Source organism: Nanorana parkeri, unplaced genomic scaffold (genome assembly GCF_000935625.1).
Source record: "Nanorana parkeri isolate BGI_ZX_2015 unplaced genomic scaffold, ASM93562v1 scaffold3036, whole genome shotgun sequence".
Taxonomy (NCBI): domain Eukaryota; kingdom Metazoa; phylum Chordata; class Amphibia; order Anura; family Dicroglossidae; genus Nanorana; species Nanorana parkeri.
Genome location: NW_017309304.1, coordinates 46,149 through 70,273, shown reverse-complemented (window position 1 = coordinate 70,273; position 24,125 = coordinate 46,149). Strand labels below are relative to the sequence as shown.

The following is a 24,125-nucleotide window of genomic DNA, read 5'->3' as shown; positions in this document are numbered from 1 at the left end:
GGATCATACATAGTTCAGAAAATGGCAATGCAATTTTTTTTGCACACTGGGTAAGATTTGGGCTATATGAGACATCTCATATATTCATTGTATTACAGTGTTATACCTTATATGCAAGTTGGTCCATTTGACTTCACTTCTTTAAGACCTTACTTTAAGAGTTGACATGAAATAGAATTATAATTTCTACAGTGAAATATAGCCTAAACCTCCTCAAACCCACTTCCCTTTATAAGAATAATAAACTGCAAGAGGTTCTAAAATGTTTTGTTGTAGACCGTCTCCATCAGGGAGATTTCCAAACACACCCTGTTCTAACAGGAGGTCAGGAGAAATATCTTTAATAGGGTCACAGATCACAGTTAAACCTTACAGAGGCTCTATCCCTAGGCTGGAGTTGAACTTTAAGACAATATTTTACATTCCCAGCTTGCAGAATAAAAAAAAAAAATAATATATATATGGCTAGATTGGTATTGCTAAACTGTAAAAATAAATTCTTATATACAATTTAGAATTTTGGTTATACTCTATACAAAATATAGAAGCCATCAAAATGTATAGCACCACAGCAGGCACTATAATGCAGTAAATGAATGTGTAAATTTGTTATTTCAGTCTATTCTGTTCCAGGCCATGTTTCCTTTTGGCATCGCACTAAATTATGATACTACATTAAAGACCATGTTAAGATACTGCTCATATGATATTTGTATCCAGCCGTCTTGATCCGTATCGTAGCGCCGGAAAACATCTGTTAGTCTCTAAAAAAGGGAAAGAGAAAATTAACCAGTCACATTGATCACAATCTCTCCAGAAAATGCATGCTCTTACGTAAGACTAACAAAAACTTAAAATGCATCTAAACCCCAAAACAAAAAAATTTTGTACAATGTAGCTTACTAGTCCTTAATATGGTGGCTGCATTGGTTACTTTTTAAGGCTTTTTTTATTATTTTCACAAATAAAACAGTTCCTGTCCTAGGGTGACAATGCTCACTCACTGTACTGTATTCTGTGGAAAAACAGAGTGGACCCCCTAGCTTGCTCTCCTGATTTGGACGTTAAACACCTTCACTTCTCCAATACATGGGGGGAGAATGATCTCACAGAAGATAGCTGGGAAAGCTGAAAACGTATAGATGGTAAGTGCAAGGAAATGTAGTAGTATATGAACAGACCGCACAATCCAGAGAATTCCAATACTTAAGCCTTTATTGAAATGCACAGCAAATCCAGTGGATAAAAGGTGGATAAAACAGCAAATACCAGCACCGCAAGCCCCCAACCAGCTAAAACCTCTCACATGTTTCACCCATAGGTTTATTCATAGAGACGACAAATACAGACCAATAGCTCACTTAAATGTGTTCAAAAACTCTACCCTTCACAGATGCAGGAAGCAATGCTCACTGATGGATTGGTTAACTCTGAACTGGCCTGTTTTTATGGGTCAGTAGAGCACAAAGAAACTACTAATCCTGGGGTGTTCTGATGGCGGCTAAAGAATTGGAGCGGTGAGATTTCCTTTGGCTCTACAAGTGCAAAAAAAAGTTACAAAGAGAGAAAGATTTCCGGCATGATCAACAGGTATTTTGTCTGTATTTGCAGAAAATGTAGTTGGACTAAAAATAAATAAATAAAAAAAACAAACATACAACCACCACATAAAGATTTCTATGCTGCAGTATATTACATTTTTATTTTAGGGTTTAGATATAAAATATGAAAGAAAAACAAAAGGATGTATGTACTTATCGTAACAGATTTTTCTTGAATTCCATTGAGTGACAAAGGAATGTAGTTATTCTTGGTGGCATAACCTATACGTCCTTCAACAGGTTTAAACACTGGCAAATGAAAAAGAACAGTTAAGCCAGCCCCCATATAAACCCCACCACCAACCGTCAGTTTTGTGAGCAAGCAGTACACAGGACCAATAACACGGGGGGGTGGGGGGGGGCCAGGACCTGTGTCCCTCAATGGACTCCAAGAAAAAAGATTTTACGCCAAGTACAAAATCCTATTTTTTTTATCATCTATTGATGGATACAGGAAGGTAGTTACTCTACCTTCCTGTATCCTGCATGGGACATGCGAAAGCCAATATAACTGAGGGGTAGGCAACAGTTACTGAGAAATCCAACAGGTGTGAAAATCTTACTAGGAGGAACAAGGCTAGATGAAGAGAGAAAAAAAAAAGAAGGAGGAGAGCAAATATGGAAATTACTACCAACAAGAAAGAATCTGGTATACCAGAGCAGGGCAGATAGCACCACTAGGGTGAGACTGCTATCTAAAGAAGAAAAAGGACCTTAGCAAATATTTCTACAATGTATTAACCACCATAAAAGAAAAAAACAAGTGGAAGAAAAAACTTAGACAAGCAGCTATAGAAGTATAAAATCATTTTTAAAAGGTAAAAGGCCAAAGCCTAGGATATCGAACCTTTGACCTCAGGGAAATGAATGCTGAACAAAGAAAGTATGTCCTGACCATAGACCAGATGGGGGTGAAAGTGGGATACCCATTAACCGTAACTTCAGGAAAAGGGAGATCTAGAATAAAACAGCCCTCTGAATAGTCATCTAAATGCAGAAATCCACTTACATATATAAAAAGAAAGACAAAAAGGGGAGGAATAGTGTAATGTCCGGAGATGTCACGGCACTCACGGGTCTTGCAGCAGAGATATATCAAAGCATCAGCAATTTATTGTCACCAATTGTTGAAAATAAAATGCTGATGCTTTGCTTTGACTTATCTCCGCTGCAAGACCTGTGACTGCCTCTAACTACTTTGGATTTGTACGGCTATTTGTTTCTGGATGAGCATCTAGTATTTACCTTACGGAGTGCAGTGGCTATCCCATAAGGATCTCCGGACTTCTAGTTTCCCACCTAGGGGAACTCAGCAGTCAGGTAACCGTTGCATAGGTTGCATTCGTGAACAGAATCCTCTCTGTATAAGGAGTCAAAAATTGAGATTTAGTGTGGGCACCATTGAGCCCACCAAAACGGTCTAGAGAAGGAAACGTCAGTCAGTGACAGGTAGAATTCAACGTCACTTGAAACGTCCTTCCAAGTGAAGTGCGAGTCAGCTTCCCAAGTCCTAAGAGTCGGAAAATGTATACATTCAGGTAGGAAACTGTTCCCAAGATGAAAGAAGGATAAATCCAGAACCAGTAAATAGAAAATCTGAAAAATAGAGATCTGTTGCATTAAAAAAAAAAGGACCTATTATTATTTTAATGCACGGGTCTGATTTTAGAGCATCCCCAAACCATATAGTATTTCTCCATCTGATTCCTGGCACTTGTTACAGGTAGGGTTGGGTCTTTTACCCATTTTAAAATAGTCGGCAGGGCTGACGTACACATTGTGGAGGAATGTGAATTGCATGAGTTCATCTCTCAGGGATATAACTGTCAAATTAGGAACTATACCTTTACCCTGGAAAGTTTAGAGGGCCTTCCCTGAGATAGCACACTATAAATCCTGGAAACCAGCTGTGCATTGATGAGTGGAAAAGGATGGCTCCTAATGTGGACAAGTGAAATTCTTGTAAACCAAACTAGGCTGCAGGAGAATGCCTAAGTTGAACGTACTTAAAATTCCTGTTCTAGTAAAGAAGAGGGTTTGGAACTGCCTTACAGGTAGAACCTATATACATTTGAGCCTCACGTTAGCCCATTGAGATTTATGTGGTACCTAGGAGAAGACTACCACAGCCTCTGTGGCAGTGGCTGCATTGTTCAGTTGTGGGACTAGCCACCAACATACATACACCAATTGGGAGGCAAGGCAATATCTTTGCAAATCTGGAAGTGCTAAGCCACTTGGAGACAATGGGAGTGATAGTGTAGAAAGGGAGAATCTGAGGGCTTGGGGTGCCAAATAAATTAGGTAATTAAAGGAGTTCAGTTCTTAGAAAATGGATTTAGGAATATAAACTGGAGTTAGAGAGAAGATACATAAACTTTGCTAGAAACACCATTCTGAATAGATTAATAGTTCCAATTAAGATAAGTGGGAGTATAGACGTTGTGTTTAAAAGCTGAAACAACAGGGGTCAGAATACCATCATTCTATTTTGTTAAAGGTAATTGTACCTCCACTTCTAACAGGTTTATTCACAAAAGGGCAAAGAGTTTGGAGAAGGCAGGAGAAGTGAACAATCTAGGCCAAAATAGCCAATTTGAATCTCTCTCTCTCTATTAGTCCAGTAGACAAGATGTCAAAAAAGGCTGCAGAGTCATGGTCACATCAAAAGCTGTGCCACTGCTCTGTACCTGGGGAGCACTCTGCAGCTAACACAGTACACAAGGCACGGGAAACGCTAAAAACCAGAGCCCGATGCCTGAAGGCCACATCCTAGGTTATCTTTCCTCCATCCATTGTCTTGGTAAGAGGGTGAGTCTTCAGAGACTGGGTCACACTAGAGGCCACAAGCAGAGCCCAGGGCCGGTAGGTCACATGCCAGACTAGCCCCACATTCTGCAGACTATGGGGGTACAGGTCTGGCCTCCAAAGCTGTTGGAGGATACGCGGATTTGGATAGCTGCTGGATAGAGACCAGCTCAAGCAGCATATTAAAATGTCTTGACTGAAAATAAAAATCATCTCCAGAAAACAGAGTATATTGCTAGGACACTAGTAAAAAAAACTGAGACATGACGGTTGGCGGCGAGGTTATAATGCGACTGGTTAAAAGTTTATATCTAGTTTGCCAGTGTCCAAACCTCTTGAAGGCAGCAGTATAACCTACAGGTGAAACTCGAATAATTAGAATATCGTGCAAAAGTTCATTTCACTAATGCAACTTAAAAGGTGAAACTAATATACGAGATAGACTCATTACATGCAAAGCAAGATAGTTTAAGCCGTGATTTGTCATAATTGTGATGATTATGGCTTACAGCTCATGAAAACCCCAAATCCACAATCTCAGAAAATTAGAATATTGTGAAAAGGTGCAATATTCGAGGCTCAAAGTGTCTTAGCCTTTAAATGGCTCAAGTTCTCAAAGTTCCTGAGCCTTTCTCAAGGTTCAAAGTACCTGAGCCTTTAAATGGTCTCTCAGTCTGGTTCAGTAGGAATCACAATCATGGGAAAGACTGCTGACCTGACAGTTGTGCAGAAAACCATCATTGACACCCTCCATAAAAGGAGGGAAAGCCTCAAAAGGTAATTGCAAAAGAAGTTGGATGTTCCCAAAGTGCTGTATCAAAGCACATTAATAGAAAGTTATGTGGAAGGGAAAAGTGTGGAAGAAAAAAAGGGGCACAAGCAGCAGGGATGACCGCAGCCTGGAGAGGATTGTCAGGAAAAGGCCATTCAAAAGTGTTGGGGACTTTCACAAGGAGTGGACTGAGGCTGGAGTCAGTGCATCAAGAGCCACCACACAGACTAATCCTGGACATGGGCTTCAAATGTCGTATTCCTCTTGTCAAGCCACTCCTGAACAACAAACTTACCTGGACTAAAGAAAAGACCTGGTCTGTTGCTCAGTTGTCCAAAGTTCTCTTTTCTGATGAGAGCAAATTTTGCATCTTATTTGGAAACCAAGGACCCAGAGTATGGAGGAAGAATGGAGAGGCACACACTGCAAGATGCTTGAAGTCCAGTGTGAAGTTTCCACAGTCTGTGTTGGTTTGGGGAGCCATGTCATCTGCTGGTGTTGGTCCACTGTGCTTCATTAAGTCCAGGGTCAACGTAGCCGTCTACCAGGAGATTTTGGAGCACTTCATGCTTCCTTCTGCAGACGAGCTTTATGCGGACGCTGACTTAATATTCCAGCAGGACTTGGCACCTGCCCACACTGCCAAAAGCACCAAAACCTGGTTCAATGACTGTGGGATTACTGTGCTTGAATGGCCAGTCAGGGGCCGCCCCTAGGCTGTCTTGTCTTTTTAGTTATGTGCCTAGCGTCCTACTCCTGCAGGTGGCGATATACCCTACCATTCAGGATCTACGATCTGTTGCCCTGTGTCCTTCAATGAACGGGAGAGAAAAATGAACTTTTGCACGATATTCTAATTATTCGAGTTTCACCTGTATATGTCCACTAATAAATATTCTCTGTAATATACCCAAATTGCTAAATAAATCAGTGACCGAGACACAGGTCTCCGTTTCCTGCTATATGAAGTTTTTATTTCTCAACGATGTTTTCCCCCCAAAAATTTTTTTACAAACTCTTAGACCTATAATTATCTTATTAAATAAATATTAAAACAAAAAGGTGGCCCTGACTTACCCTTCACCTCCTGCTGGCACCACTACTGTGGCATCCCATCACACACACCAAAAAGAAAGGGGAGAGTCTAGGGAAACAATCCCCACTCCTCTCCAACCAGTGCAAAGGGGCACTTCTCCCTCTCTCCTCCCTTTGTATGTCCCCACTGCATGTGCCCACTGCTTAGATGCCGCAGCCATGTGGTGTTATCAGCTGTGTGCATGCGGATCTTAGCCCAGTGGTCTTTTCAGCGCATCAACATATAGAATGTACAGAAAATGGATGTTTGGAAACTTCATATGAACACTGGATTTATTAGTTCATACAGGAATATCACAGAATAGGTCACAAATCAAGTAAGCAATATCTATATTATCCCATGATAGACGATAAACTACATGTTGAAAATTAAATTTGGATGTGTATAAGGGGTTAATTACATCTAAAAATTGACCATATATACCCAATAGGAAATGTAGTTATACCTATAATTACCTACAGGTATTATTTAGAACTATATCTCTTATTTCACTGCTAGCATCATGTGACCTATATATATCCCCCCTCCTTCCCCCTGGAGTACTAGCCAGGTTTGGGAGACCATGTGTGGCAACTGATGGGATCTATAAAAATGTTGAATGTAAAAAGGAATGATGAACAGTGACAATATGTTGTAATGAATATGAGATGTAAAGGTTTACATGTGATCCACCATGCCCTGAAGAAACAGTGTAGTAACTGTGAAATGCATTGGATATTCACCCTATCCCAGTTGTGGATTGAACAGCATCACAATAAAACCTAAATGTATAGAACATGTGGGGGGCTAGAATGGTGATATAGGTGTACGTATATGTTGTTAAAGAATAGAAGTGTCCCAAGTGATTTAATGTTATCATGCTTTTAATTAGTTGTATGAATAATAAAATGGAAAATATTTTATTGTAACACAGGTAATCTGCTGTGTATTCTATAGGGTCTTGGCATTCAGAAAATATATAATGTTGGGGGGTTTTACGTCATTTTCAGGCCTAAAATGTGGAATATAACATGGGTGCAAAAAATGAAAAAAGGGCCTCAGTCATGAAGGGGTTAAGGTAGCGCCTGCTGATCTGCCAGAAATCTAGTGTACTCAGAGTCCAGTTTGAGATTAAACACAGTGCACCATGTTGCTCTTCACTCAAGAAATTGCATACCTCCACCCAAAACTATAATGCAGCCCACCATATAAATATAGCCTGGATCTTGGAAGTTCAGATAGAGCTTTGGTATTATTGCAGATCAGCTCTTATTTGAAGATCATAAAGCCCAGACAACTAAACCATAAGCCAGATACAACCATGAAAGTAATTTGCATAAGAGCAGGTAGACAGACAAGAAGCTTTCAACGGTAACATTCTGCTATTAAAATGCTTAATGAAACAATACTTGCATGACACGAATGCACAATATCACTACATACCGTCACATACATCCAACAAATAACACAAACCTTGGGGACTCACACCCCACTTCCATTAAAACTAGGGATGTCGCGATACCGATACTAGTATCGGTATCAGGGCCAATAAAGGGCATTTTCACGAGTCCTTGTACTCATGAAAATGCCCCGATGCTGAAGGCCGATAATGGCCCTTTATATTTTTAAATAGGATCGGCTGCCTCAGGTCCCGAAGCAGCCTTCCGGAAACCTGGCGGTAGCCATCTTCGACACTGCCTGCCAGGTCCCATGTCTCCTCCTCCTAAATCCTGGGGCAGGCACTGCTCAAGGCAGCCCCACACCACGAATACAGCCTTGGAGCAGGCACATGACCGGCACCCGCTCCGCTTGAGCTGCCTCATCACAGTACCCGTCAGCAGCACTAGAGACACCCAATAGACAGCCCTGGTGACATAAGGACGCAGCCCTGGTAACATCTGGAGTCCAGATGGCACCAGGCTGCGTCCAAGTAGCACCAGGCTGCATACAAATTCTGCACGCAGCCTGGTGCGAACGGTATAGGCAGCCTGGCGATATCTCGATACAGTCTGGTGAGAAACTGCCCTAAAACCATTAGTCTGTATTGTTTTAGAAAAAAATGTCACATGTCCCGTTAAGAAAAAGTATGGATAATTGGTATCGGCAAGTACATGAGGGCAAATACTTGTACTTTGTCTTGAAAAAGTGGTATTGGGACACCCCTAATTAAAACCATCCACATGTACAGTATGTAAGCAAGATGACATTGATGGTATTGAGTTTGATATAATTACAAGTAAGTGATATGTATGTGTAGTACATAAAAATTAGGTGGCCAAAAATGAAAATAGACTGGTTTAGGTGATCTAGGCAACAAACATACATTTTTGCTAAAGGGGGGAATAAACATGCAGTCACTACTTCACCCCAGTACAAGGTTAAGAAACAAATGTCTTCTTTGTGCAAGAACACATCATGCATGGATGTGCATTTTTAGAAGAAAGAAAAAACAAAAAACAAAACAAAACAAAAAAAAAACACGCCAACATTTCCAGATCTATGGCCAGTTTTAGCATTGCATATAAATTTTTTGCAACATATGAAGAATTTCTTATACTGTATTAGCACTCACACATGTGGTGTTTTGATGCATTGTCAATTACAATAGTGTCACAATCTGACATGCAATGTAAAGCATATCTGAAGTCAGTTTTTTTTCCCTTTTAGTTTTGGATAAAATGTGTGACACCTGTGGGGGTTTTTTTTTTTGTTGCCGTTTGAGTCCCACCCTTGAGAGGTCCTAGAGACCACTTGTCCCCGGGAATGAAATTGAGGGAAAAGCCAACATTTTTCATTGCTTCCAGAGCAAGAATAGAGTGAAAGTGTTCCAATGGGTACACTTGTTCTGGCGATAATGGTCTTAGAGGGGATTCCCCTTACTTTGGAAAGATTTCTAATTACTTCCTGTTGTGTCTACAGAACAGAAAGTGACGGTAACTCTCCCAAATGTTACAAAGATGGCAAAAAAGCAACAGGGGCTGCAATCATTCCCTATTCTAACCAAAATGAAACCAATTCTGACTTTAGATATACTTTAAACTTCGATTAGCTATTGACCCCTTCTTCAATAAAATGCTTTGTTGGCAAATACGGGCACTCTCAATGGACGGTGAAAAAAAAAAATCAAGCTGAAAAATCTTATCTGGTAAAGGAAGGCAATATTCAGCACCTTAAGGTGGCTGTTCTTAGCCCGCACTTTAGGTCTCAATTTTTTTAGAACATATGGTAGATTTACTGTAAGTGAATATGGTGTATACGCATATGAATAGCTTGCTTTTATTGGTATTTAGGGTGTGAATTTAAAACGATTCTTGAAAAGGTCCGATCATTCAAAACTATTAAAAAGCCCTCGTCTTTAAGAGACCAAATATGTTGTGTTTGACTGGCTTTTTAATTTTTTTTATCTTGCACTGCTGTAAAACTAGTAGAACATGCAATCAATGCCACCATGTGCTGCCACTACTAGTTTAAAAGTTGCATGGATACAGTGAAGAGAAGGGCATTTAAATACTCACCTGCAGAACAGTGCAGCACTGAATGAAATCATCAAAGGCAATTTGAGCCTTTTTCTGCCTGTCAAATTTGCGAATGAGAATATCATAGAACTGATCCGTCAAGCGATACCCTGCCCAAGAGAACATACAGAAAAAAATATTGCTATTGTAGATAGAATAAAATGGATACTTTTTAATTTGTCCTGTTTACGATTCAAAATATGATTCCTGTGCAAAAGGATTGCAAAGTTATTTGCAAATTAAATAAAAATACCTCTTTTTTAAAAAAAAATCCCACTGATCAATTTGTGAGCTTTTTGGCACAAAGAAATTAAATCAATTTTGCAAGACAAAAATCACCAAAAGAAATATACATATCACTTTGTTATCCTAAGTAATCACAAAGTTTTTACATAAAACGTGAAACAAATGTTACATTTCATCTGATCTATATGGAAAGTACAGGTGTACTAGTTCACACCTGGGCGTTGTACAGCGCGTTCCTACGTGCTGTAAAACGCTCAACATGTGAAAACCAATGATTGCCTATGGGCATGGTTCCCACCTGGGCGTTTTACAGCGCCTAGGAACGCGCTGTAAAACGCCCAAACAAGTACAGGAACTTCTTTGGGGCGTATTTGCCGCGCGTATCCATTGGGATACAGCCCTCGGAAACGCGCGTTTCTTTTACTGCAAATCGCGGTGCAAACGCGCATATTCTATACGCCAAGGGTGTGAACCCAGCCTTAAAGCTGAACTGGTAAAAAAAGTAGTAAAGGCTTAACTTCTCTTCTGGGTCACAGGAGTACATTTACTGCCTGCTATATGCCAAGAGCACAAAGCCGCACTGCAGCCGGGAAGGATTTTGTCGGAATCCACCCAGCTGCCTGATTGACAGCTGGCTCTGCCTCTTTCAAGCGAGAGCCAGCTGTGCTCGCCTCCTTCCTTCCAGTGAGTGCTGAAGGAACAGAGAAGAGAGGGGGCAATCCCTGCAGTGAATGACAGTTACAGCTCTCTGTGGGTAGAAGCTGTGAGCTGAGCTATCAGCAGTTTACGATCACTCAGTATATAGAGCAGGCGTGTGACAACTGGAGTGTCCCACATGAGCTCTATGTGTTGGGAAGAGTATACTTTACTCTCCCAAAACTTCTCATTTAGGCATTAAGAATTAAAAGGATAATGGAGTGTATATATGAAAAGTAGTGCAAATTTTAATAGGGATGCACAGACACCAAGTACTGTACTTGGTACAAGTACAAATACTTTCCCAGCTACTAGACTAGAAAAAAACCTCTAGGGATGCACCGATACCACTTTTTCCAGACCAAGTACAAGTACCAATACTTGTCCTTACAGATATCAATTACTGATACTGTTTTGTTTGTCATGCGACAGTTTTTCTAAAACAATACAGACTAGTTTCAGGACAGTGCCAGAGCCAGGTTCCAGCTGCAACTTCTGCAATCTTGGTAGTTCTCCTGAAAACGCCAAGTATTGGCACTGGTATCTGTGCAATGTACCTTTGCTTAATTTTTCAACAGATAAACTCCTAGAATCCAATTTAGTAAATATTAGGGTACTATTTTCAATATAGATCTATGGAGAAAAAAAATAATACAGATGTCTAAAATAGGAGTAAGTTATGTATATCCACATAATATCTGAAGAGATTATGTATATCCACATAATATCTGAAGAGAACTTTCCTAAGCAATTGGTAAAAAAAAAAAAAAAAATTACCAAAATTTGATAATGCTTGCTTCAATTCATCTTTGTCAATAAATCCAGAATTGTCTCTGTCATAGGCCCGAAATATATTCTGCCAATCAGTTATATACTTCCATACCCCAGTGAATTCAGTGAAGTTTACACCACCTTTGCACTCACGGTCAAACATAGCTGAAAAAGAGCATGATAGGACATTAAAACAGTCTTGATCATCTTGACACATACATAAAAATTGTACTTTAATGGCATTTGTTTTAGGATATTTTCTTGTATACGTCTATTACAGATCATTTGTCATGCTTATTTCACTGGTACAAATATTTATACATTCATTTTCCTCCAACCTCACAATCCTCCATCCTAGCAACATTTATCAGCCCATCCTACAAACCTTTATTGTGGTTTCCTTGCCACTAAGCACTCTGCTCCCTGATATAAACCTTTCGCACTGGAAATCAGTTCTTACAGCCTTCATCTTCCTCCATGCAAAGCCTCCTCCTTTCTGTTCCTAGCATCTTACCTTCTCTCGCATAGTACCTGCCTCTTTCCTTTCATGTTCCTCGTTTCCTCTTCATTTCACTGCCTTTTTGTTCCTTATCTGTGCCAAGTCCCTCTTAGTTTTACTTCTATTTATTGTACAATATGAATCCCACCTAGGACACTGTCCAGGTTTTGTTACCCTTCCTTGTCTAGTTGGCTGCAGCCTGACTTGTGTGCAGTGTGTCCGACACTGTTCGTTCTTCTTTGGCACCCTCTTATGACTAAACCCGTAAACCATCATTCTGCAACTACAGGAAAAACACCTAACAAATTCCTGTCTCATAGGGATAATGCAACACCAGTTCAATATTTAACCATCAGCTTGTCCATTTAGTCTCCCCCTTTGCATGTGTTCTGATCTACCATGTGCTCTGCTGTTGTTCCTGTTCAACGTGTATGACCCTGGCTCTGGCTGACTGATCTCCCGGTTCCTGACTCTGGCTATTGTTTAATTTCATCCTGCTCTCAGTGTTCCCTGACCTGGTTTAGCTGACTACCTGCTTTGGCATCTGACCCCTGGCTTGGTACCGATGACATCCTGTACTGTCTTCATTTTTTTCCCCCCATTCTTGGTCATTTACAAAAAAAAACTCCTTTTATTTTTAACCTGCACTTTAGTTTCTGTCTGGTTTCTTGGTTCCCTAACATACACTTTATTCATGGATTTTTTTTATGTGCTCACCATATTTGCATGGGTTTTCTCCTACAATCTAAAACATTCTAGTAGGGTAACTGGATTTCACTAAACATTTTGGAATGAGATAGGAATGTTAGATAGTAAGTACCATTGACAAACAAACAGTGTCTAATGTTAATGGATCTACAGTATATTGTTAAAGAACAACTTCACCCCATCTAATTAAAAATAAATTAAATCTAATATTTGTCCCAGAATAACAACAATAAAAAAAGAAACAAAGGGCATACTCCCTAGTCTTCCAAGTTTGGAGTTGTCCTCTTTGCAGATAAAGTTGTGCTAGTGCCGGTCTGCTTCTATGGCCTCTTCAGCCAGTAAGCAGTCAAAGTTGAAATTTAGATAACTACAATCCTGCATGACTGTAATGTAATGTAATTCTCCCAGGATAGAACCGAGGAAAGTGTCATGCCTGATGGAACTAAGAAAGATTTCTAAGGCAGAGAGGCATATTCTAGACTGTCAGTATTGTTAACAGAACTGTTAATGGACCATACATTGTTCCGGAGATCTGGCATGTTGCACTGCAGGAGCAACATAGTTCAAGATAAAAGGCCTGGTCTTGAATACCCAAGAACCAGCTTCTGGTAAAAGGAAAGGTTTAAGCAGTTGGAGGTGACCAGGCCACTGTAGGAAGGTGCTTCCTATATGTTGAATAGCACTCGGTCCCCCAGCATTAAACCCTCCTGCAGAAAACAGATGGAAAATAGGGATAGTGCCCAGTGGCCCTGGTGATGAGGTAGCTCCCGGTGCTTGGCCCACACAGCCTACTCAAAAAGTGAGTCTTCTGGGACAGGGCAACACCTGGGACTAACACAGTACAAATCAGGTTTGTAAAGTGACACAATGCAGGCCCCAGTGCTCAAAGTTCACATTCCCGGCTAGCCCCACAATTGTCCAGTCCAGCGAGGTCCGGCTATTGCCTCCAAAAGCTAGTTCTGAGGAGCTGTCGATTAGGACAGCCTTGTATAGAGCTTAGCAACTTGTAAAGGAATCTTGAAGGAAGAAAAAAAAAAAAACCTAGCAAAAGGAATTGATATTTCTCAGCAGAGCAGAGCATATGTGTTCACCCTCCTAAGACACTAGAAGGCATGCTGGGAGGAAGAGGGATTATACCAGGCGGGCCACTGTTTTCTTATTTGTGTCCAAATCCTCTTGTAGGTGGCAGTATAATACAACAGACTCTGAATTTCAGTGTCCCTCAATGAACAAGAAAGGAAAAGCTGTGATTGCAATGAGTAACTGTGATGGTGTATATGGCTTTATTTTACAAATAAAATAGGAGGCGTTTTGCATTACCTGTAAAATCCCTTTTTTTTTTTTGAGTACATTATGGGATACTATTAGGAGGTGCGCCGAAATAGAAATGTAAAAACCGAAACAAAAAAAAAAGGATCGTCAGGCCGAAACTGAAAATGTTTATTTAAATGTTTTCAAAGTTTAATAATTTTATTTTTATTTATTATAAACGTTTTAATTTTTTTAATATTTATTAATTCTTTTTTCACTTTACTTTTAGGGGCTTCGGGGAAATATTGAGGGTCTAAACAGATCCCTGATATTTCCCTTTTAAAATAGAAAAAGAGACTGAGAACACAGAGTCCTCAATTTCTTTTTCTGTATCCCCGGTTATCAATGAACAGGAATCCACTATGAGTGTTTCTGTTCATTGATAACTTGAGAACATAGTAGGTTTACTATAACTACAACTATAATTGAACAGGAAGTGATTTCGTTCCACTTCACATTTCATTATTGAGGCTATAGTAACCATACCATATATTTACAAACAATCAGTGATCACTGAGTGTTTGCTCTCGTTCTCCTCTGACACGCTGTCACAGGAGGCTGAGCGAGCAGTGTAGAGAGGAAAGCCCAGCCTCCTGTGACAGCGCGTGCTGTCCCTGCCCCCACACCGCTCTGCCGGACTGTGATAGGTGGCTGAGCGGTGTGGGAGGAGAGACACCGGCTGCTCACATCGCTCTCCTCCCGCAGTGCTCGGCCGGCTGTCACTTTCTCTCCTCCCCACTGGGACACAGAGCAGCGCCCAGCGGGGAGGAAAGAAAACTGGGATGCACCAATGTATCAGCAGGAAAATGGCACTTTCCGCATTTAGCCAAAAGTGCCATTGTCGGCCGATATGTTTCGGTGCATCCCTAGAGACTATGATAGTAATCTGGCACACAGGGTTATACTTTCACCTACAGGAGATTGGATACCTCGCCCGAGGTAAAAAAAACTTGGATGAGCTGACAAATCCACCTACTAAAAAGTAGAATGAAAATTTGGCTATGGAACAAAAAAACAAACTTTTTTTGAACTGACAAAAGGAAGCTGTAGCCAAGACAAATTTAAAAAACACTGTGGAACAAAATCTCTTTGGGGTGCTCCTAGTTAAGATGAAAGCTAGGGAAGAAAAGAGACCCTGGGCCTTAAAACAACCTGTTCTTGTGTAACACAAGAAAGTGTTCTGTATAGGTTAGTACTGCCAACCGAGAAACTCATCTCACAGAAGTGATGGCGAGAAGAAAGGCAGCCTTGCGAGTAAGGACAGATCGAGAAATATACTTACTAGGTTTAAAAGCCAGTTTTGGAAGGGCCAACAGAATCATTTAGCCAGAGTCACTGGAGAACATACAGAAGGAACATTGGGAGCGATGCCCTGTACATAAAAGGTCCTTACAAAAAGGGGGAGAGTGGCAAGCAGTATTTGCAAAAATAATGCTAGGGCTGACATTTGAACCTTTAAAAAAAAGGTACTCAAAGCCAACTGTTGATCCAGGCCAGACTGGAGAAAAGAGAATATGTCCCACAAAGTACTTCCTGGGATGGAAATTCCCAGCCTTGCAACAGGAACAGCCTTACACTTTCAAGGGGTAAGGGTAGATTTACAGAGAAGTCAACTTCCTAGCTTTTAGGAGTGCAGGGATAACTGAATGAGGTAGGCTTCTATCCCTCAGGACCTGGATCTCAACAGCCAGCCTATTAAGGCCCCATTCACACCTAGGTGCTTTGTCGCAAAGCTGCAAAATGTCTGTCACTCAAAAAGGTTTGAGCTATTTTGCAGAGTGTTTGGTCCCAAAGACTTCAATGGAAGAGCCTGAAAACGCATTTTGCATATTTTTGTGCGTGTGTTTTTCTGTACGTTCTCATTGGCCACAATGTATTCGATCTGCCAGCCAAGACATGCATCTTCACGTGCACGCGTCTAGCACGCACAAAAACAAAATACAAAAAATAAGCAAACTACGCTAAGCGAAAGCGCATGCAAAAACAGTGATGCTTAGGTGTGAATGCAGACTAAAACCAGTGACCGAGAAGCAGGGTGGTAAAATAGTCCTTGGGACAGAAGATCTGGAAAATCTAGAGGGGCCCCCAAACTAGTCATCAAGAAGCCTGATGAGTCGTAAATACCACATCCTCCTGGGCTAGTTTGGTGCAATGCCCCCCATCTCAACCCTACAGGCTTACCCCAAAGGGGTCTCCAGGGATAGGATATTACTAGACAAGTGGACCATAGCCATGGACCTGCAGGGCACCCCGAGGATAACAATGCGTTTGCCTAGGTGAGCAGCAAATACCAAGTCCAGAAGGCAGCATTACAGACTGGCTCTGCTTCTTCCTGGTGGAATGGGAACGATCCCCCAGAGCAGTGGTTCTCAACCTTTCTAGGGCCGGGACCCCTTGGTAACATTTGCCAAGTTGTGGTGACCCCCAACAGAGCACTGGACTCCAGAATTAGTAAGGCGCTGGAGTTGGGACTAAAAATAGAAGCACACTCACAAGAATACAAGCCCTCCCCAGCCCCTGCTACCTGCTCGGTCTCCATGCAGCCTTCTCAGCCCCAGCACTGCTTAGACGCCCGCCTCCTGCAGAGCTCACATTGTATATGAGGCAGGACAGCAGCGGCTGTGAATAGAAAAGCCCTGCTGTACACACTCCCCGGCCACTAGATGTCGCTACAGCGGCCACGGAGTTTCTACAGCAGCACTTTTATATTCACAGCCTCTGCTGTCCTCCAGCTGACTAATACTGCTGCGCTAGGAGGAGGCTGAGGAGCATGTCACCTAGCACAGCAGAAGTGGATGCTGCGACCCCCTCAACAGTGAGTTGCGACCCACAGGTTGAGAACCGCTGCCCCAGAGCAACATCAAGGAGTAAATGGAAGCCGAAAAATATTAGCCACATTGTTTTTGCAGCAACTGAAGGATCTTGTTAAAAGTAAAACATTTCTTGATAAAACCAAAAGAAAAACGAAACGGTTTGCTCCTTTTCTCTGCGTTCATTGAAGGACACAGGAAATTGATTGTGGATCATGTACCACAGGGAAGTCTGACGGTGGTGACAGAGACAACGACCCAGTGCCCTGGATGAGTGGAGACCTTACTCAAGAGACCCCCCCAGATGACTTCATCTTCAAAAAGGAGTTAGCTTGAGAGAAAGGGGGTGCCCATCTCTCGCTGACGGACATCTCTGCTACCTGACCCCTGACCTTGGGAGTGGTGAGAGGCCTTTGGCCATTGTGATACATTCACATTCATACCTGCAATATAGTATGGGCCCCAACGTTGGCTAGCCTAGAACCCAACTACCGGCCAGTAGTCTAGAGAGTCAGACGGTTTGAGAGTGGAGGTAGTAAAGTTGAATACACAGATATATACCTATACATTCAGTTGGAAGACAATTTCTGAAGTAATTCGAGCAGTACACATCTCAGGATATACAGTAGATAGCTGCAGCTGGTGTCAGAGTGCCTTAGCCTATTACTGAATATTCTTTATTTTGTTCTTGTGTTTATGGTTGCATTGTTCTATGCATATACTCTGATTATAAAAATCTGTTACCAAACTCTTTAATGGTGTGTTGGTGTGCTGTGGATCAAATTTGGTGTGGGGGATAGAAATACCTGGGTTACTTTGGCGGCTCCTTCGAGGGTGAGCGATACACATTAGAGCTGCAACAACTAAATCGATTAAATCCATAATGAGAATCGTTGGTAACGATTCTCATCATCGATTAGTTGCCCTTGCACGTCTCCGTTCACACTGCTCGATTATCGTACGAAAAACCGATCGCATACGATTATCGTGCAGTGTATGGGCACCTTAAGAGTAAATGCTTTACAACCAATTTTACCATCAGTCAACATTTTGTACATTGAGATCATATCCTCTCTGGACCTTTCCTCCAGAGTGAATAAGTACAATTTCTGTAAGCCTAGGCCCCCTAGCTTCCTTATTAATTTAAAATCGCACATCTCTGCACTCTCTCAAGTTTATAAAGGACATCCTTAAAAACTTTGAATTATTTTTGCGTTTCTTTTTCTGCAGCCCCAGCTCTCAATGAATGGGAAGCACTCAGTACAGAGGCTTCCCATTCATTCAGAAACTGATGACAGTACAAATATTTTACTATTACCAGTTTATGAATTGGGAGGAGCCTCTGTAGTGAGTGCTAGTACCCATGTAGTGAATGCTACTGATGACTCCTGGATGGGAAGGGGGTTTAACACCGCGGATGTCAACTGGTTAATTTGAAGGGGACAGTCCGGGGAACAGTTCTAGTATAAGCTCATGGTTGCAGAACTGTAATTGCCAGGTCCATACGGCATACAGACCTGGCCACTTTTGTTCCTCCGTATGTCCTTGGCAGGGAAAGGGTTAAGGAGTAGTTTGCATGCACATTTTTAGTACCGAAATGCATAACTGTACATTTTTCAATATTGAAATCTCATCTGCAATGAAGATATCCACACCATATTTTGTCAAGGTCTTCCTGTAAGGTTGCTATTTGAATTGGTTACCTGCATATTTTGGCATCATCAGCTTACACCGAAATTAACTTTGCTTAATTAAAACTACGCTGGATTCAACTTCTGTGGGTTACTGAAATGCGGTGGAATGTGTCAAATTAACAAGTGGCCATTCTATCCGCACAGACTGGGTCTAAGGAGGTAAGTCATTGCATATATTGGCAATTTAAACAGAACAATCTAGGTCTATCATACAACATACTCGTAAAATTGCAAACCAGAAACATAACAGAGCTATGGTCTCCCCATCACAATAATGGTTAAGTGCATATGACACCTGCAACCCGTCAGGTACAGCAGGGCTCAAAATTTCCACTCGCCTGCTCGCATTTGGCGAGTAAAAATAAGGTGAGGGCAAGTGGAAATTTGGGTCTCCAAGTATCGGTCCGCGGACCAACTCTGGCCCGCGAGCCGGTACTATGTTGCCCACAGCCAGCTGACATGTCAGGCACACGGTCGCAGACCACGTACCTGACTTGCGGGGGCAGCTCCGACACAGATGCAGACTATTATTTTATGTGTGGGGGTTAATAAGGGGGAGTGTAATATTTTATGTGTGGGTGGTTAATAAGGGGGAGCGTATTATTTTATGGTGCGGGGGTTAATAAGGGGGGAGCGTATTATTTTATGTGTGGGGGTTAATAAGGCACCTCACCTTTGTGAGTATGTTTTTATTGTTTCGTATTTATTTACAATAAATGATAATGCACAGGAGAAGGCGTTCTCTAGGTTTTTGTTTACAGTCCCTGACTGTGAGAAGATGTAGTACTATTACTATCATTATATATGCTGAAACATATCAAGAGCCTTGGGCGCTGGTGTCATCTGATCTTAGAAAGTATTTGAGCTTTGTATTTATCAGCTTTAATGAATACTTACAGATAATGGCTCTAACAGTAATGGGGTTAAAAGGTGTCCATGTACCTGGAGGGGGAAGAGAGGCAAAAGAAAGTATGTTAGCAATTTTTTAAAGCAATTTGAACAAGACTATAACTTTTTTTTATGGAGAGTGGGTGGATGCCATTGGGTTCAAAGTTAAGTGCAACGATCTTGAAAAAAACAACACTGTAAAAGGGGATTGCTTCCTTAAGCGTTGAAGTGTTTTGAGCCAAATAGGCATAAATTGTGTATTGCGTTCACAGACTAACAAATTAACTACTCGGTGTGTGTTAGGGATTCCTAGAAGCATCCCTATATCAAAAACATTTACTAAATATATATGAATATGACTGTGTAATGTAAATAAACTTTTCTGTTAAAGGGTAATTCCACTTTCTCACAAAACGTGAGAATGTGGACTCACCCAGAGAATTCTACAACCTCTGCCCACCCCTGCTATTCATGCAGGGGTGGGCAGAGGTTCGCCGCCCTACCACTAGCCTGTGTACGATCCATACACTGCACTGAGGATCCAGCAAATGGCGAGCGCTCATTGGTCAGCACGGTCACCGGGTCAGCGTGTTCATGTGACTGTGCTGACCAATGAGTGCCCACCATTTGCGAGTGTTATGCTAGATCCTTAGTGTGGGGCTACAGTACAGTGCATGAACGGTACACTGGATAGCAGCAGGGTATTCTGGTTAAGTTCATTTTCTCACATTTTGTGAGAAAGTCGATTACCATTTAAAGTGGAACTTTGCCCCTAAATACAAAAATCCTTGGTGCATGCAGCTCTGCAGGCTGATTCCTAAACATATGCAAAGTATATGTGCAATCAGTAATTTGTCAACTTACAATTTTTTAAAATTCACTTCCTGGCCTTCAACAGGCACTACTAACCCAGCCAGGGCCTCCAGGAAGATCTCACTTGTAAACTGCAAGGTCTTGTGTAGAACTTTGCTTCCTTAGTACTACACAATGGCCGTGCTTCACTTCTAGCTCTCAGACAAGTCTAAGGGTCAAGTTTCAACTAAACCCTCTACAGAAGGCTCAAAAAACTTAATCTCAAACATTACTTAAGAAAAACAGTCAGGACAGAAGGATGAAATATATATGTTCCAATGTTACTCAAAGTAGCTAATACAGCCATCTGAACCACCATATATTATGAATAGTATTCCATCAGATACCTTAGTGTAATTAGGAAGTACTTGGTGTGTGAAGTACACAGAGTGCACTGTACATATCACCAATACAAATTTGCAGATTTGTACATAGATTATACACAACCCCCCAGCCCCCCTTCTTACCATTGGATAATGCTTGCTGAAGTTCAGTATCAGATATAACACCACTTCTGTCTGTGTCCACTCTGTATGAAAAAAAGAAATTGGTATACAATCAACTGTACCCCTGAAGTGAGAGATTAGCCAAAAAGTTATCTTTTGCTTCGGATAGCAGATTGCTAGGAGAGAGTAGGAGGGGGATAATCTCAAAAACAAAAAGGGAACAGAGCACCACCTTCGTGTGTAAAATCGTTTATTACAATAAATAAAACAAGGGATAAAAGGTACTCGCAAACAAACGTTTTCGTCAGGCTTTAATAACAAACGAGAGGCCACACTGTCTGTTAACCCAACATGGTATCCCCCCCCGACTATGTAACACAGTAGTCTCCGGTCACATCACCATCCACCGACCGCAGTCAGCCAAGATTGACGCGTTTCAGGGGCAAGCCCCCTTCATCAGAATTATAGCTTACTTTCCCTGAGAGTGGGGTATAAGAATGGAAACCGACCAATCAGGTTTCCAGTCTTATACCCCACTCTCGGGGAAAGCAAGCTATGATTCATTTCCCAAAGCTCATTCTGAATTCCAAATGTGAGGCTGGTGCCTTTATATCCCCATTACGGACTAGCTGCAAAATAACAAAGTGGAACTGTAGCCATGCACTAAAACAGTTGGCTGCATTCATACCCAGTGCGTTAAGATTTCTACTGTAGCAACCTACAAAATCCTGGGGCAGAAATCTTAAATATGTAGTTTAGTAGCGGCTGTCACCCATTCAAATTAATGCTTGGGTGAAAGCAGCAGAATTTGAAAGTGGTAGTCGCCGGCACTCATGTAATCCTATGTGATACAATTACATGCGCTTAGGAATAGATCACTTTCACTGGATGGACGACAGATGCTTTCAAGGACAGTGATCTAGTCCTAATAGAGATGCAGCGATACAATTTTGTCCAGGCCGAGTACCTCTACTTTTCCTCAAGTACTCGTGGATACCAATTACGTATACCTTTTTTTAGTGTCATGCGACAGTTTTTCTAAAACAATACAGACTAATGATTTTAGGACAGCGGAGGAGCGCAAGGGGCGGGGCCCAGCTGCATATGCTGCAATCCTGGTAGTTCTGCCACTGACTCCAAGCTGTAGAGGGACTACAAATCCTATAAATACATTATACAGCAAGGCAGAAATGGCACCGACTATAGAGGACTACAAATCCCAGTAATACATTTTACAGCAATGCAGAATACTGCCAGCTATAAAAGACGGTTAATCAAAACTGGAGCAGCTGCTCATGGCAACCAATCAGCTTCTCTCTTCAGTTTGTTCAGTTAAGCTTTAAAAATTAAAGATACAAGCGGACTGGTTGCCATGGGCAAGTGCTCCAGATTCAGTCCGCACTAGTTTTGGTAAATTCTCCTCTGTATGACTATTCTGCAGTTAAAGCTCCTACCTATCAGCAATGTTTCTCCTCATCTACACTGACCATGCATGCGCAGATTGGTGTGCATCCTTGGAATGGCTTGATGCCAGGATGAATTACCTCCTGTGCACAGGCATAGCATTCATGCCATTCTGGCTGAAGACATCAAACCTGGAGGTGGACTAGGCAAAGATTGTTGCATCGCTGTTGGGAAGGCAAGTATAGTATAAAAGTTCATGTCTGCCAGCAATCTTTCTCCTCATGTACACTGTGTAGATCAACTTAATTCGCAGATCGACTTGATGCCAGAATGACATAAACTCGTGTGCACATGCATGGGCTGGCCAATTAAAACAGCTGAAGATGTAGAGCCCAAAAGGGGAGCAGGTAAAGATGTTAGTGAGAGTTTACAGGCATGGCATTGTAATTGGGGAAGGATGTATAGTATAGAAGCTCCCGTCTACCAGTAATGGTTCCCCTCATGTACACTGCATGCAGATTGCTGTATATTCTCAGAATGCCTTCATGCCAGGATTAAAGATGAGCCAGGGCCTGTTGTAAGCCCAGTTTGCCCAAGCCCACTCAAGCCAGTGACTGCCTTGGGATTTGTTGTATTCCTTTATAGCTGGTGGTATTCGGCATTGTGCTGTATACTGTACTATTGCTGAGTTTTGTAGTCCTCTATAGTCGATGCCATTTTTCATCATTGCTGTATAATTTTACACTTTTCATTTCACTAAAATGCACACCACACTTTTCTTTTTTACTTCCACCGCTCCAAGCTTGCTCCTGTGATGGAGTGCAATCTCAATACAAACTAGTAGTCCCATCACTGGAGCCATTTTTAAAAATGTATTTTATTTTTTATCCGATTAATCGAACTTAATAATCGGCTTACTAATCGATTTTAAAAATAATCGTTAGCTGCAGCTCTAACTGCCACCCACTCCTCATGACCCAATCAGTTGCAGAGAGGAGCATACTCCAGCGTTATACATCACAAAAGGGGCAGGAAATGCGACCACCACAGCTAACGCCACTGATTGGGCAGGAGGGCAAAGTGGAGGTCAGTTTTAAAGGAGAACTACGGGGTCAGTGTTTTCCCCATAGTTCTCCTTAGGGCAACGGGAGGACACAAACTAGCATCCTCCCGTTACCCTAAGCTCAGTATACCGCGAGCTACAGCTCGCGGTATACTGAGACGCCGCTGAGCGGGGAGAGGGGAATCCCGCCCCCCCCCCTGTCACGGCAGAGAGCCGTGACAGGATCGAGAGGTGAGGGAACCCGGTATGTGTTCCCTCACCTCCCGATCTACTGAGCCGACCTGTGACAGTCTCATTGTCACAGGTCGGCTTAGAACTATGAGGTGAGTGGAAATCACTCATCTCATAGTTCTCCTTTAAACAAGCTTGGGCAAACTGGGTTCACACCAGGCCCAGGCTTAATTAACCCTGTGCGCATGCATGGGTGTCACATGATCCAGGGCTGGCCAATCAAGATATTCTAAAGGTGCAAAACCATAGGCAAGAATTTCAGCAGCAGTTCAGAGACACAGGTAAGTATAGAAACTTGAATCACTATACAAACAAAAAATACAAAAGGAAGGAAAGCTAGAGCATGAGACTACCCACAGAAGATCTCCCGGACAACAACTACCATCACCACATAGAAGGAGCAGAAGACTCTAGGAGCAAGAAGTGTAGACATAACCATTTACCTCTGGAAGACACTGCCGAGGAAATTCTGGTCGGGAACGCCACGAGGACGATTCTGTTGATTGTAATAAGCCATGGTCTGCGATCGTCTCCTATGAGTAACAAAGGCTCGCCTGTTCTAATGCGCCTCACACACAGTTCGCCTCTCCCTATGAACACAAGAACTGACAGACTTCACCCAGCCTATACTGCCTCAACCCGGAAGATATCACAGCCACGCCCCCTCCCCCAACCTGATCGGTCCGACCACGTACAAACTTCCTGGGTTTCGTCGTGTCACGTGGTTTCCGGGTG

The 24,125-nt window shown here is 42.0% G+C and overlaps 1 protein-coding gene across 2 annotated transcripts; it reads right to left on the bottom strand.

Annotated features, from left to right (window-relative positions):
* Nucleotides 1-432: 432 nt before the first annotated feature.
* Nucleotides 433-23,915, bottom strand: PDCD6 (programmed cell death 6). Of its 2 annotated transcripts, none has more exons than XM_018574552.1 (6): nt 23,834-23,915; nt 20,714-20,775; nt 19,404-19,448; nt 11,491-11,649; nt 9,772-9,884; nt 433-764 (listed from the first exon to the last, which is right to left on the bottom strand). In XM_018574552.1, the coding sequence occupies exons 1-6, from the start codon at nt 23,905-23,907 to the stop codon at nt 663-665; spliced, it is 555 nt and encodes a 184-aa protein (XP_018430054.1). In that variant the 5' UTR covers nt 23,908-23,915; the 3' UTR covers nt 433-662. The 2 variants fall into 2 exon arrangements, with proteins under 2 accessions (XP_018430054.1, XP_018430055.1); XM_018574553.1 differs by having other exon boundaries at nt 9,772-9,881.
* Nucleotides 23,916-24,125: the final 210 nt, after the last annotated feature.

Bases quoted from the DNA above. Each gene is read 5' to 3' on its own strand.
- PDCD6 (XM_018574552.1), bottom strand. From the start codon at position 23,907: ATGGCTTATTACAATCAACAGAATCGTCCTCGTGGCGTTCCCGACCAG. The intron at 19,449-20,713 runs GTAAGAAGGGGG...TTCCCCCTCCAG, and splicing joins TCAGCAAGCATTATCCAATG to GTACATGGACACCTTTTAAC. The intron at 9,885-11,490 runs GTAATTTTTTTT...TGTTCTCTTGGG, and splicing joins GCAAGCATTATCAAATTTTG to CAGGGTATCGCTTGACGGAT.